Source organism: Zalophus californianus, chromosome 5 (genome assembly GCF_009762305.2).
Source record: "Zalophus californianus isolate mZalCal1 chromosome 5, mZalCal1.pri.v2, whole genome shotgun sequence".
Taxonomy (NCBI): Eukaryota; Metazoa; Chordata; class Mammalia; order Carnivora; family Otariidae; genus Zalophus; species Zalophus californianus.
The window spans coordinates 17,892,177-17,907,479 of NC_045599.1; the positions used below are offsets into that span (position 1 = coordinate 17,892,177).

General features: G+C 48.5%; 1 protein-coding gene across 2 annotated transcripts; it reads right to left on the bottom strand.

Annotated features, from left to right (window-relative positions):
- PPIC (peptidylprolyl isomerase C) lies at positions 1 to 13,565 on the bottom strand. Of its 2 annotated transcripts, XM_027607048.2 has the most exons (5): positions 13,385 to 13,565; positions 6,835 to 6,948; positions 6,249 to 6,342; positions 3,658 to 3,842; positions 1 to 644 (listed from the first exon to the last, which is right to left on the bottom strand). In XM_027607048.2, exons 1-5 carry the CDS (start codon positions 13,499 to 13,501, stop codon positions 516 to 518), a joined length of 639 nt encoding a protein of 212 aa, XP_027462849.1. In that variant the 5' UTR covers positions 13,502 to 13,565; the 3' UTR covers positions 1 to 515. The 2 variants fall into 2 exon arrangements, with proteins under 2 accessions (XP_027462849.1, XP_035583707.1); XM_035727814.1 differs by lacking the exons at positions 1 to 644; positions 3,658 to 3,842; positions 6,249 to 6,342; positions 6,835 to 6,948 and adding exons at positions 8,612 to 9,419; positions 12,498 to 12,562; positions 12,831 to 13,073.
- Positions 13,566 to 15,303: the final 1,738 nt, after the last annotated feature.

Genomic DNA, 15,303 nt, shown 5'->3' on the forward strand with positions numbered 1-15,303 from the left:
ACCTATATAAAAAGCATTTAATATAGAGGACACAAAAGCACCTTTTATCAGGTAAAAGTTCCTATGACATATATCAGATTACAGATTACACTCATCAAATCTCCCTTTACCTGCAAAGAATTTGTTTGAACACAAAATAACAAACTTTACATCCCCAGTCTTCTTCAGACAAATCTTCAGCGTCAATCAACTTGGGAATCACAATTAATTCAGCAAAATAATGATTGTGTTCTTCAAAAGAAAACAGACAATACAAAGTTTTCTAGTTTAAAAATAGCACCACTGGAGGAAGGGCATAGGTCTTTTAAGTGCCAAGTCCCTAAACAAGTGATTTACCACAATTCATGCAAACTAAACACGGAGTGGTTGATGTTTTGAACTTTCCTGTGATCGGGGGTAAAACACAGGAGTGAGGAAACAAAGCAAAACAGTAACTTTGGAGAATTAAAAGACACACACACACACACACACACACATCCCTGCCAGAGTGTGTTTCTCATTTTCCACCCGTTGTATCACCAGTCAGCAACCTCAACCACAAAGGGGGTCTTCACGTCTATCTTGCCGCTATTGATGATGGAGCAGTCGGTGAGTGGACGGTCATGCCCATCAGTTGCCTGGAGTTCTATGGAGTGGACCACGGTCTGGTGAGAGAAAAGCAGACCCCTGGTTCACTTCTCACCAGTAACTGTGGGGATCACAGGTGAAATCAATGCCTAGTCTGAAAGCCCAAGTAGGAAACCAGGTTTGTTGTTGTTGTTTTTGGTATGATGCAAAAGTCATGCAAGCCAACTATGGAAAATTTAAATATTCAGGAAAGGTATATATAACAGAATAATGCTTACCCACCACCTTGCTACTGAAAGAACATATTTCCTCACTTCTTTTAATTAGCATTTTATATCCTAAAAATAATATTTTCATAAACACATAGCTCTAATAAAACGTATTTTACCCACTTTACACCCCAATGTAAGAGTTAACATGGAATATGAATCAGCTTCAGTGATACCCTGTAAACGGTGTAGGCATAAGAACCTGGGTCAGAAAGTAGATTTAGAAGTGGAGCTAGTTCTGGGTTTGCCCATTTTAAAGCTGACCCAAGCCATTAATCTACAGGTGGAGTGAGAGACCCCAACCCCACAGTGGTGTGAAGGCTCTTTCTCTACCCTGGAGGGCTGCACATCCCAGGTACCACCTGGAGCTTCACACTGAAGGAGGGAGGACTGGTCCAGGACTAGGAATGATGGCTTCTGACCGGTTTCCCAAACGGGGCTGAGACAAAAATAGCAACAAGCTGTCTCTTTGCCTTGGACATGGTGCCACCCAACCCAATCACTGGCCAATTTAGGTTAACTTAAGATAAAAGACCAGCATTCTTCTAATAATACTCATATATATTGCTAAACATTGTGTCTGTGCACACATGTACACATGTATGCCTAAAGCAGTGGCTACCCATCCGATGACCTGTGGAACATTTTAAAAAATGCTCATTTCGAGTTAAAGTGGAAATTTCTATGTATATTTTCAAAAAGTTTTTAAAAATGCTTATTGGAGGGCCCACCTCTGGACGTTCTGATTCTGTATGTCTGAGGCGAGTTCAAGAAAAGTGTAGCATTAACAAAGCAGCCCAGATGATGTCTGCGTTGGAATTCAGGAGATTCTGAAAATTCCTTGAAACAGCATAAAACACACACACATACACACAACTTTTTTCCTCCTGGAGAGAAAGTCTATAGTTTTCATTAATTTCTCAAAGAAGTCTAGGACTCATAAAATGTTAAGGACTGTTCCTCTAGGCCCAGGCAGCGGGTCTCCCAGGACGCAGCCCAGCGGGGGGGAGGAAGTTGGTACGGTCGGGTAGGGCAAGAAGACAGAAGATCTAGAGAGTGAGAGGAAAAACCATGACCGGAAGAAGAAACCACAACACTTGCACTCTTCATTTCTTACAGGTTAGCACGACGTATTCAAAAACACTCGTCGCATGAATGTTTGAACCTGGTTAAACTTTTTAAAACCCGGTTCGGTCCACTGGTCAAAACCGCTAACTGATGGAGCACAGGCACGTGCAGGTTTAGCTCACTTCACGGGCATCATTCCGTAAGAGACTTGAGGAGTGCTGGCATTCATTACTGTGTGAGAACAGATGCCTCGAAGGACAGTTATGGCTCGTGAGAATATAGGCCTGTCCTTTATTGTGATAGGATGGGAAGTGATCTATGAAGTGATACGTGTCTGCCCTCGCTCCCTCTCCTCTCACTTGCCAACGAGAATCCTGTCTTCGGTGGCTCAGGCTGAACACTTCCTTGCCTTGTGAGGGAGGTTCTGAGTGGGTCAGCTCGGTTCCTGGCTTTTTGATGGGTGGAATTAGGATGGGGGTAGAAGTTGTGGAAGAATTGTCGCAAGTGAGCTTGGTTCACTTGCATTTGGATGGAAGAGACAGAACGGCTCACGTGAAAATAAAAATGGGGACACCTGGGTGGCTCAGTTGGTTAAGCGTCTGCCTTGGGCTCAGGTCATGATCCCAGGGTCCTGGGATCAAGCCCCGCGTCGGGCTCCCTGCTCAGTGGGGAGTCTGCTTCTCCCTCTCCCTCTCTCTCTGTTCATGCTCGCTCTCTCTCTGGTTCTCTCTCTCTCTCTCCCTCAAATAAATAAATAAAACCATTAAAAAAACAAACAAAAGAAAATGAAACCAAATCAAATACGGAAGGGGGGGGTGGTCAGGAATGGTCCATAGTTGGGCTGGGCAGACCTTACACCTGCTAGTTTAGGAGCTGGGAGAGCTTCTGTGGGCAGCTGCTAGGAAAGAGAAATGTTGGGAGCAGAGGAGAGGGATTTTAAGAAGTGTTTCTCTGGATTGTGAATTGGACCCCTGAGATATTCTTTGAGACACACCTGCAGGAATTTGAATTGCTTCCAGTAACGGTGTTTGCTCTCCGACTGTGTCTTTGGAGGGGACTTGTTTCGGTATGCAACCATGTGGTGCTCGAGGGATTTTTTTTAGTATTTTATTTTCAATTGTGGTAAGAAACCTAAATGTACCACCTTATCTATTTCTGAGTATACAGTGCTGTAGTCTTAAGTATATTCCCATTATTGTGCAACTCATCTGCAGAACTTTTTTTCTCTTGCAGAACTGCAGCTCTGTACCCACTGAACACCAACTCCCCGTTTCTTCCTTCCCACCGGCCCCTGGCAACCTCCATTCTACTTCATTTTACAGGTATTTGACGACTCTAGATACCCTTTAAAAGTGGAATCATATGGTCTTTTGTGACTGACTTATTTTACTCAACATATTCAAGGTTCATCCGTGTTGTAGCATGTGACAGGACTTCCTTCCTTTCTAAGGAATAATAATCTATTGTATGCACATATGGGGCCCGGGTTTTATTTGGGGACGTTAAAAAAAGTTTCCACTTATATCAGGTAGTGAAATAGATTAAGCCCTCGATTTTTCCATGGCAAGTCTCCATCTTCTGCCCCAGTGCTCCTCACGATTAAAATACCACACACAGTTCACCTTTGAAGAGGCAAGTCAGCATAGAATGATGGACCTCTACCAAGCACATTTTAAGATTAAAATAAATCACTGAAGATACTCTCGCTCTAAATATAAAGTTTTGAATGAGGCGTAATAACATATCACATTACCATTCCATCAATGACTTTTCCAAATACCACATGTTTGCCATCCAACCAGGTGGGCTTCGTCAAGGTGATGAAGAACTGAGAACCGTTGGTATCAGGCCCAGCATTGGCCATGCTGACCCACCCAATGCCATAATGCTTCAGTCTGAAGTTCTCATCTGGAAATGTCTCACCATAAATACTTATACCTGGGTGAGACAAAATTAAAAGAAAAAAGAGAATCACCAGATGTTATATGAAAGTAAATTCTTCAAAGGGAACCATAAGGTTTTTTTTTTCTTCCTTTAAATTTTTGTTATGTTAATCACAGGAACCATAAGGTTTTAATAGATTTGGTTAATAGAACCCTATAGGACATGGGGATGGGTAAAAGATGGTCAAGCATAAGGAGAAATAAAGGAAGTGATAAATTCACTCCTTTGGGAAGCAGGGCACCAGAGACTCAGATAAACACACAAAAAGCCTTAAAGATGGTACTCTCCTTCTGGCCTCAAGGCAAGACCCCAACCAGACAAGTCAAGGATTTCACTGGGAAATAAGCGCGGGCAGGATGACATCGTTAAGCCACGTGGAACGCGGGATGAGCCGTCTTACTGGTGCCATGTCTGTCCCGAGCTCCACGTCACTCCCGCCTCAGCACCCAACCCTGGTGCAATCAGCACTTAATAAACACCCTTAGCTAATTCTCACAACCCTGCAGAACGGGTCTTCTCAATCCCACTGTAAATGAGGAAACCGAGGTTTCAGAGCGTGAAAACTGCGCCGCAGAACCTGGCAGTCACGTGGCTTTCGGACCCTACAGCGGCGGCTCTTGCCTGCGTCGGCGCCGGAACCAGGGCAGCCCAGCCGGGCCGTCGCGAGGCACGACACCTTCCAGGCTCACCAGGCTACAGAAGGGCCCGGCAACGGGAGCGCCCAGCGATCCGACCTGCAGCGGAAGAGCCAGACGCGGCCATGGGGACCGGAGTTCCAGCTCAGCAGCAAGGAGAGCAGAACCCGCTTCTCCCCTAAGAGAACGGTACAGACCATGAGAAGCGACTGCTCTATCCTCCAACACATGGAATGTGTGTCATGCCGCCGCCTCCCTTTCTGCTTGGCTCTTCACCCATAGGTTGCCAACCTCGAAATCCTGGCTTGGCTGGACGGACCAGAAGTGGCTATCAAAGGCAGGCAATTTAGAGCGGACTGGTCAGTGACAGATGAGGTGTCCTGGAAGGAAAGCTCTGCTCACAGAGAGGGCTAGGCTGAACGTAAGTGACCCAAAAGGTCCTTCCTCCAAACCTCAGAGAATTTTAACGCCAAGACCTGCGCGCGCGCGCGCACGCACACACACACACACACACACACACACGGCAGGGAAGGCAAAGGGAGACAGACACGTCAGAAACAAGGACACAGGAAAGCTCAGTCACTGCTCCTGCTGGGCCCCAGGGCGGGAGCGTGGGACGCCAGTGTCCAGGGCATTGCTACTGGGAGCTGCACACTCCTCCAGGGAGACCCAGCTCTGCAGCAGCCGGGGGAGGGCTGCTCTCCTGGGCATCCTCCCCCACCCCAGGGACCCAAGTAACCTGACCGTGTTTCTCTGCTCCATTCTCTATCCCCATACCCTGCAGCGTTTTTGCAAGGACTAAAAGTAATTCTCCTGAAGGCCCTGGCAAATCAAAGGGTTTAATGGCAGCCTTTTTGTTCTAAGTAAATCATTGCAATAAACATAAAATTAGCTGTCCTGCTTGAAAACGGGCCCAAGGGTTTCTTTAAAAAGTTAGCAATTTCATACCCATCAGAATATTTGCCGAATTAAAAATTTTAAACCTGAAGTAAATTTAAATCCTAATGTAGTTAGCTATAGCGTGTGTGTTCGGGAAAAGGACTCGCTACAGTTCTGAGGGAAAGCAGCCCAGAGAGCTTGGGTGTGCACAGTCCCTCGTGAGGAACAATCAGTTCAGGGATATGTGATGGTCCATAAATTTTAATTATTTGTGCTTCACAGAACTCTAACTTGGCTTATAAAAATGTATATTATAATTTTGACAACTCACTGATTACTTTTATTATTATTATTATTGAAAAAGCGGGCAACAGTATGAAAGAATTTGGAAAAAAGGGGGTAAATCCACCTGCAACCCTGCCACCTCAACTCCGGTCTCTCCCTCCGGGCATGCTTCCCCCAGCCCTTCTCCACCACATCCATGTCGGGAGCCGGCCGTCCCCCCAGTGTGCGCACACATTCGTATTCGACCTTTCCTTTCTGTGCCGGGCCTCTTTCCCTTACTGCTGCCTCCTGGGAGTCTAGCATGTTAGTAACTGCACAGCCGTCTCCTGGATGACTGTATCTCCACTATGGAAAGAAAATGAACCAGAGCAATATTGTTTTAAGTGAGGAGGCCTCCCTCATTCGTACCCGTAATTAGATTTTGGGAGATGAGGCCCCCCTCCCCCCCCCCCAAACCCTGTCCTTCTGAAGAATTAGTTTGGTGGTCATGAGGAATTTGTTTCATACGTCTGGGAATTCAACTCAGGGGGTGAATGCACGGACTTGATCTTGGGTTTCAGTTTGGCAAGCAGGAAAGGAGAAACACAAAAGACATGGTTACCGCCGCTGCCGTCCCCACTCGTGAAGTCTCCTCCTTGAATCATGAAATCTTTGATGACGCGATGAAATTTGCTTCCTTTATAGCCGTATCCTTTCTAAAGAGATTATGTCAATTGAATATACGAGTAGATACAACCCATACTGCAAGATGAGCCCCAGTGTTTACTTGGATGTGACTAAATGAGAACATGACACAAACTACCTACAGAATTAGGTCCCTGCAACAATTTTCTGGTAGACATTTATCATTGATGGACCCAAAATAAAGAAAGAAATCAACTGTGTTGATTTATGAAGTAGGATATTACTTGGATATGAAGTAGGATATTAATGTGAATAAGTGAAAAGAGAGCAATCTGCATTCTCACGTGCTGATTGCTTCCCCTCAATTTCTAGAACCTCGAGCACACTGAGCACCCAAAGAGTAAGATTTGGTAGGAAAATAAAGTAAAATATTGTAAGATGTCTCAGGTTCATCAGACCTGCTCAATCAACACTCATTTTCCCGGAAGACATCTCTATGCTGGGCTTCAAAGAAGGAAGACCCCCTACCATGCACATTTAAGGGATCCAAAACTGAGACATACCTCCCCTGTTGCGAGCGCGACAAAATTTTCCACAGTCTTGGGCACAACCTTTCCAAAGAGGCCAATCACAATTCTGCCAACATCTTTGTCTCCAATCCTCACATCGAAGAAGACCTGCGTGTGGGTGAACAGCAGAGCAGAGGGTTACAACGGGGAAAAGCCACTGAGAAGGAGTGAAATGAAAGGTACAATCTGAGAATGCATCCAGATGCAAGAGCCCTTCCCCCCCTCCCCAGCAGGTGACAAAGGAGCTCTACAACCATGGTGTGGCTGCGTTCCACCTGTAAAAATGTTCATTCCGCCAACACTTAGTGAGCACCCCCTATGGGCCAGGCACCACACGGAGGCGCTGGGTTTGAAGTTTGACTCAGCAAGGTCCCTAGTCAGCCAGTGAGGTCTCTGAGAACTCCACGCCCAGGGCAGCACTGCGGCGACCTCCCCCGTCCCGGCTTTGTGCTCTTCTGAAAGGTGATGCTCTTGATCTTGGCAGGAGAGAACAACAGGTAAGGAGAGACTTATTTTTTTGTAACTTCGACCCGTGCCCAATTCCCAGGGAGTGCTCAGTAGACACCTGCTGTCAAGGGAACGGCAAGACATCAAAACGCACAGCAAGTCCTCCGAGAGGCCTGCCACTCACTTCGGACTCCGTAAGGCTCCAGGTCCCCAGCCTCGTCCAGAGCCCCGACAGAGCCGTCTGCCCTGCCCACTCCGACGCCCAGCTCAGTTCTCATGCCCCCAAAGTCCTGCGGGGACACTGTGGTCTCTGCGGCATAACACATTAGAATAGATGAAAGAAAGCACGTACCCAGAAGTGAGTGTGAGTCATGTTGTGTGCCGATGAACCCTACATGTTCCCTGAAACGAGTTTTAAAAAACCGTTTCATCCGAAATGAAATGATACACATTTTGCTTCACAAATCACCGTGTTAGGATGACACAGACGGAATGCTTGAAAAGGCTACGGAGTCGAAGGGCATTCTATTAGCGGGTTTAGATGATATGAACCAATTTACTGTTTGAATGGGTAAAAAAAAAAAAAACACATTTGAGAGATGGCTTTAAAAAATATAAGAAGGGTTGTCAAAGAAAAAAGATGTCTTACAGGTTAGAAAAATCATGAAGTAAAGACTGTCAAGCTTTAGCGCAAGACAAGAGCTTCTGCCAATACATCAGCCCGTCTGTCACGGGGTGATGTGATATTTAGTGCTCCGTGTGGCATTTTTGAACGTTCACATGGCCACAGCAGTCACAACTGTATTATTATTTATACAGCAGAACTTTATAGACTGTATCAAAGACCGTGCCCTGGAGATGAGGCGGTGCACTTGAGGACGGTGCACTTGAGGGCGACAGTTTGGCATGGCCCGGGGACAGGCTGCCACAAGCTGGGTCACGCAGGGCTGGTGTTAAAGAGAAGCAGCTTCTCCAAAGGGATTCCCAAGCCCAGGAGTAAATTCAGGAACAGGGAATGATGAAGCAGCCCCGGGAGAAGAATCAGGGAACATCATCTTTTTTTTTTTAAAGATTTTATTTATTTATTTGAGAGAGCGAGAATGAGAGAGAAAGAGCACATGAGAGGGGGGAGGGTCAGAGGGAGAAGCAGACTCCCTGCTGAGCAGGGAGCCCGATGTGGGACTCGATCTCGGGACTCCAGGATCATGACCTGAGCCGAAGGCAGTCGCTTAACCAACTGAGCCACCCAGGCGCCCAGGGAACATCATCTTAAAGGAACACCATACAAGACACTAGAAACGCCTGCCAGACTTTTCACCTACAGAAGAGAAAATAAAGCCTGTGGATGTTTGGACAGCAAGAAGCATAAAACGCGGGAGAGCAACAGGAGAAGGCACAGAAAAGGGGCCTGTCACCCAGCAAAACTCTCCAATAAAAATCTGCCATTCTGATGCGCAGCCTCACACACATACTAACACGATTTTTTCCCCCCCAAACTTCAGGGTCCTTCCACTTCGTGACTGACGGCATGAAAATACAGCAGAGTTTTCCTGACTCCGGTGGAAATGAGAAAGTCACATCGTCCTGGGTCACAGGAATGCAGTATCCCCAGACTGGAGGGACGCTAAGGGTGAGGGAAGGCATCCTGGAGAAGGGAGGGGAGCGGCCTCCGGGACAAGAATGGGCATGAGCCCTACCGGGCACGGTTCTTTCTGGAGCCAAAGCACCAGGGCAGGAAATGGGCTCTTTGTGCAGGGGACCCAAGGTGGCTGTCAGGCAAACCCTCTCCCACTGCCCTCTATCACCCTGAGAACATCTCTGACTGCTTGCGTGCCCTTGGAGACAGGCCCTTTTCTGGACATGGGGTGAGGCTGCAAAGCCCCTAGCCGCAGGGAGTTTACAGTCCCAAAGAAAACACATATGTAAGTAGCTATAATATATTGGAAAATCTGGTTTTATAACAAGATAAGTACAGATGAAATGGATAGAGGTGATGATTATCTGTGGGGAATCAGGGTGGGCTTCCTGGCAGAGGTGGTAACTGGATTCCACACCACACTTCAGGAGTAAGCTCAGTCACTTCTTTTTCCGCTGAGGGCTGCCTTTGAAAGTCATTTGAAAATGATGGGCCACTGGAGGTAGAGAAAAGAGGGAAGAGGAAGCAGTCACTCACACAGCCTGATCCTAACCCCTGTAGGGTTAATTCTGCTTCCTTCCATTTCCAGAGCAGCTAGGGCAGACGCCAAGTACAAGAGCCAACTGTTCTCACACCCCCACTGCACCACTAACTGGCTACAGGACCTTGGGCAACTTAATTCAACTCTGAGCTCCTGTTGCTCATCTGTTCCACAGATGACCCTTCTTTTCAGGGCTGCGATTTCACGGGAGCATTAATAAGGTAACATAAATAACACCAACAATTGACCTCTTAAATCAAGGCTAAGCACTTTACCTGCTTTATCACATCTAATATGCAAAAAAAACCAAAACCCAAAAAACAAAAGAAAAAAAAAACCCCTGTAGGTAGATATTATCTGTCTCCACTTAAGGAGAGGGAAATGGAACCTCACACATTAAATCACCTGCCCCGGGGCACCAGGCCATAGCCACGTGGCCACTTCATGCTCTAGAAAGTGCTGGCAAGTTGGGCCATGCATGAACGCAGCTGGAAAGATGGCAGCATTATTCTTTCTAGTCTACGTGCCTGACCTTGCCCAGAACGCCTGGCATCTGCTGAGAAGTGCAGGGTGGCAAATGCCTATTCGGGGGATGTTGAGACCAGTGAGCCAGAGCGTGGACCCGAGGCTCCAGGGCTGGGCTGCTCAGGCAGCTGCGGTGGTGGCTGCTGAGTGCCACTGAAGGCCCTGGGGGGACAGTGCCTCACACCTCTCTTATTCCAGATTCCAATTTTAAATGAAATCGGAGGAAAAAGGACGGACTGCTGCGGAAAACATGAAAGCGATGGCCAATTTATCGACTTTTCTGAACTCAGAGAAATAATTTTTTTTTTTTAATTATATTTATTTGACAGGGAGCTAGAGAGAGCAAGCACACAAGCCGGGGGGGGGGGGCAGGCTCCCCACTGAGCCGAAGGTAGATGCTTAACCGACGGAGCTACCCGGGCGCCCCTCAGAGAAATAATTTTTAATGTCTCTATTTTCCCATATATTGACTTGTTTTAAAAAGTCCATTGAAAAAGTCATTCGACAGGGTCAAATCTGTAGAAGACTCGCCTACACGATTAGCTTTTAGAACTTCATAATAAATATGGTAGGAAGGGAATGGAGATCTATTACTAATTCTGACAGTTGAGTGCAGGAAAACTTGCTCAGTGACAGCACCCTAGCCAAGGGGCAGAGATGCTCCAACTTCCCCTCCTGGAGCCACCAGCTTCCTCCCTTCTTGGCGCCCCTTGTAGACATTTCCAGCCCGGGGTGACACACAGATCGTGACTGACCTCATCTGGGGTGGGTCTCTGCACTGGGTAGGTTTAAAAGCTTCCCTGGTGAAGTCTGTTCCCAAATACTGCAGGTGATACACTCACACTAGGAACTGATTCATGTTTTTTTTTTTTTTTTTTTTAAAGATTTATTTATTTATTTATTTGAGAGAGAGAGAGAACGAGAGACAGCATGAGAGGGAAGAGGGTCAGAGGGAGAAGCAGACTTCCTGCTGAGCAGGGAGCCCGATGTGGGACTCGATCCCGGGACTCCAGGATCATGACCTGAGCCGAAGGCAGTCGCTTAACCAACTGAGCCACCCAGGCGCCCTGATTCATGTTTATCTGAAAGTCACACCTCACTGGGAATCTTATATTTTGTCTGGCAATTCTACCTCCTTTCCCCCACCCCTATCTAAACGATCAGCAAGTCCTGTTAGTTATACTGCAGAACATCTATTTCACGTCCCTCCGCCTTGCTCTCCATTTCCACGGCCACCACCTAAATCCACGCCATCGCCATCTGGACTCTGACATGGAGCCTGAATGAGCTCCCACTTCACTCTCGCTGAGCGACCACAATAATTGTTGAAAAGCATGTATGAGATGATGCCAATACCATGCTTAAAACCCAGGAGCTCTAACTGCACTTAGACTAAGACCTCAAGTTAGAAGATTAACTGCCGCAAGACCTGCTCCTAACTGTGGCCTCCAAGGCCCCGCACGGTTTTGCAGCGGCTGACCCTTCCAGCCTTATCTCAAGACAGGCCACCCACCGCTGGGCTGGAGCCTGTCCCGTCTCTCTGTCCTCTGAACACTGATGGCTTTCCTGGCCAGAGCCCTTGCGCATGCATTTCCCTTCGCCTCCCAAGTGATGGCCAGGCTGGCTTTTCTTATCCTCCAGGTACTTTTCAATGTCACCCGGGCTAGAGATGGGTTTACAGAAGTCCCCGCCCCCTTATCCACGGTTTCCATTTTCCCAAGGTTCAGTTATTTGCCTTAACCGTGGGCCAGAAGCAGGTTCTCCTTGTGAGCCGCGGTCAGAAGATGAGGAGGAGCCTAACACCTCAGTCACCTCACTTCATCTCATCGAGTAGACACTTTATCACCTCCCGCCTCGCAAGAGGAAAGGTGAGTGCAGTAAGATATTTTGAGAAAGACGACATTCACATAACTTCTTACAATATAGTGTTATAATTCTATTTTATTATCAGTTATGCTTGTTAATCTCTTACTGTGCCTAATTTATAAATTAAACTTTCTCATTGGTATGTATGTATAGGAAAAAACATAGTATATGGGTTCGGTGCTCTCCTGGTTTCAGAATCCACTGGGGGTCTTGGAACTTAGCCCCTGCAGATAGGAGGGGTTTACTGTATGTTCTTCATCGTTTTAGGAATGTTATGCTTACGTTATATCCCGAGAGACCCAAATTGTATCTGCAGACTGAAAGACTCCATCTCCCCCACCCTTTCAGCTCTATGGCCCTGGACAAGCCATTTCTCAAAACTAGATATGCCCCAAATACCAAGGGGCTGGGCAGAGAAGGAGGTGCTCAAAACAGTGGGGCTAAGTTTCTCTCTCTCACACACACACTAACTGCAGCCTGGTATGTTCATTCTCAGGCTACATCAGACGTTGGGGTGACCTCCCTCTCCGCATGGCCCTCATTGTCCGGACCCCCTACCCCAGCTGGGGTCTGTGGTAGAGGACTTAAACACTCTGCTACTGGTTCAACGGTATCATTCCCACTGGCAAACACCGGACTTACCTATTAAAACAACTTGCAGCTGCCCCTCCTTCCAGATTCCAAGACACTGCTGCCAGTGGGTTTTCCTAGAAGTGGTTATCAAGGGCACCAAGCATTCCCTCCCTTCCTCCCTCCCTCGCTCTGTTTCTCCCCACACCCTCCCATTATCTTCTAACCTGGGTAAATAGCTGGAAAAAAGCACCGAAGGTGGAGAGAGGCGGTCCAAGGCAGATTTCCCCGCCCCCCATCAGTCCCCCCGCCCATCCCCTATGGAGATTAAGAGGCTGTGCGTGGTAGCACCTTCCCAAGCTCAGGGTCCAAAGTCTAAAAAAGTCCAAGTGTAATTGAGCGCACCTCTCCCCCCAGCGGGAAGACAGCCTCTCGCTTACAGCAGGGTTGCGAACGCTTGCCCAGACGCCCGCCCCCCCTCCCCCCCCAGGCAGGGGCTGGACCCGGGCTCCTCCAGGCCGTGTGACAGCGGTGGCGGCCTCCCACTGCACCCCCGCGGCTCGGAGCGCGTCTCTTCCGCCCGCATTCTTCCTGCATCCATTCCCGGGTCCTCGCCACGCCGAAGGAAGTACTCGGGCCGCCTCCTTCCTGGAGAAAGGGCCCACTGGTTCTGGAAGCTTCCTCCAGCACCCCCCCCCCCCGCCACCGCCCCGGGCATGTCACGTCGGACCACCGGCCCAGAGACTAAGTTCAAACTGCTCGGCCCATTGCCTCCAAGTCGCCCCGGACAGCGCGACCCCCGCGCGCCGGCAGCCCCCTCCTACTGAGCCCCGCGGCCGCGTCGCGTCCCCCGCGCCCGGGAAGCCCCCTCCTCGCCGCCGCGCACACCGAGGACCCAGTCCCCAAAGCTCTCCCGTCCCCCTGGCCCGCGCGAGGGCAATTTGCTGCCCGCCAGTCACCTTGGCCGTCACGGTGGGGCCTCGCCTGCTGACGCCCGAGGCCCCCGCAGAAGGCGCGAGGGCGCCGAGCCCCACGCAAAGCGCAAGAGCGAGCAGCAGCCGGGGCCCCGGGCCCATGGCGAGCAGTGGCAGTGGCGGCAGCTGCTCGGGCGCCACCTCAGCCTCCGGGACCGTTGGCAGGATTCCCGGGCCGCTGCGCCTGCGCGCTCCCGGTTGTGGGGGGGGAGTTGATGGGATGAGGCGGTCGGGGCAGGACGGAACCTGGGGCGCGCTCCTCCCAACTTCAGCCCAGCGACCGGCCAGGGACTGGGCGAGGCGCGCTGCGGAGGCCGAGGCCCGGGCCGACCGACGCTCCAACGGCGGGGGCGCAGGGCGCTGGGGGCCGGAGCAAGTCCGCTTGGCTGGGGCGCGGTGCCCCAGAGAGGCGCGGACGCTTGGCGCCCTGGAGCTGCGGGGTGCGCGCGGGGCATCTCCGGCAACTCACCGGCGTAGGCGCGTGTTAAACCTGGCCGAAAGTTCAGGACTCTCGGCGCTCCGAGTCCGCCTGGCAACTTGCGCGCTGCGGGGCGGAAGGCTCTGCAGACCAGTTGGCGTCTCTGACCGCAGCTGCCCTTGGAGGAGCCCCCGCCGCACCTGTCAGGTTCCTGAGAGCTCTTCGAGGACTTTAGCCTAAAATATTGGACGCCTCTCAGAGCTTTGGGGCCCCTGGATGGCTTGACTCGATTACATGTGATGAGTGACCCTTCCCTGAGATGATTCAAGTTGGAGATACAGTTTTTACAAACTTATGAATTGGGTTTAGGAAGATGATTTAATGATATGAGAAAAGTTCGTTGTATTTTTTAATGGAAACTCAGGCTGCAAAATCATATAGAAAGTTTGATTCAGCTGTGAAAATAAATACATAAAGCCTTTTTTTTTTTTAATGGAGAGAAACGTACCAAAACATTTACAGAAACTATCGTGATAGAATTATGGATTTTTGCTTTCTTTGTAATTTTCTGATTTCCCAGGTGTTCTATATTGAGCATGTAAGTATTTTATAATAAGGAAAACGTTATTTTAAAACTCAGTGCTTTCCGAATTAGGGCTTAAAACTTTTTAATGCTAGAGTACTAGCTCCAAAATTAACTACAAATTAATAATAGTATTCTCTTGGTTTTCTGATTGGCTGCCATGACCTTCAAGCCAAGATTTTCCTTGGGTAAGCAGATAGGATTCCTATGTGTAAGCGTAGATCTAAAATTACACTGGAACCATTTCTTTTTTTTTTTTTCTTTTAAGATTTTATTTATTTGAGAGAATGAGTTGGGAGAGGGACAGAGGGAGAAGCAAACTCCCCACTGAGCAGGGAACCCCACGCAGGGCTCAATCCCAGGACCCCAAGATCATGACCTGAGCCAAAGGCAGACGCTCAACCCACTGAGCTGCTCAGGTGCCCCAGAACCATGTCTTATATATAAAAGGAGTGACTGCCACTTTGGAGGGATGGGTAGAACACATCCAAACTACTTTGATAATTCAGTCCAGTGAAAGATCTAAAGGCTGTCCTCATAACCTCCCACCCCCAATAAAGAGTATTCTCTATAATATATATATAAAAGTTATTCTTTGGTAGCGATCTAAGGATATCAAAGCACTTATCCCACTAAGTGATTGTATGCACTTTTCTGTATTCATTACTCTAATTGTTTTTGTCTGCCTCTGTTACCAAAATGTAAGCACCACCAGAACAGGGAGCATACCTGTTTTTATCCCTGCTAATGACCCAGATCTTTCAGTGTCTGGTATATAGTGATTTCTCAGTAAATATTTGTTCAGTGAATAAATGTGTCTATCTATGGACTTTTTAAAAATCACTTTATTGGGAAGATTAATACAAATAAAGGAAAGTGCACAGAATGTAAACCAGTGAATTA

What these genes read in the sequence shown, in the direction of transcription:
- PPIC (XM_027607048.2), bottom strand. Translation starts at nt 13,501, where the DNA reads ATGGGCCCGGGGCCCCGGCTGCTGCTCGCTCTTGCGCTTTGCGTGGGG. An exon ending in TCGCGCTCGCAACAGGGGAG is followed by an intron (nt 6,343 to 6,834) that starts GTATGTCTCAGT and finishes TAATCTCTTTAG; the next exon opens with AAAGGATACGGCTATAAAGG. An exon ending in GAGTGGGGACGGCAGCGGCG is followed by an intron (nt 3,843 to 6,248) that starts GTAACCATGTCT and finishes TGTCTCACCCAG; the next exon opens with GTATAAGTATTTATGGTGAG.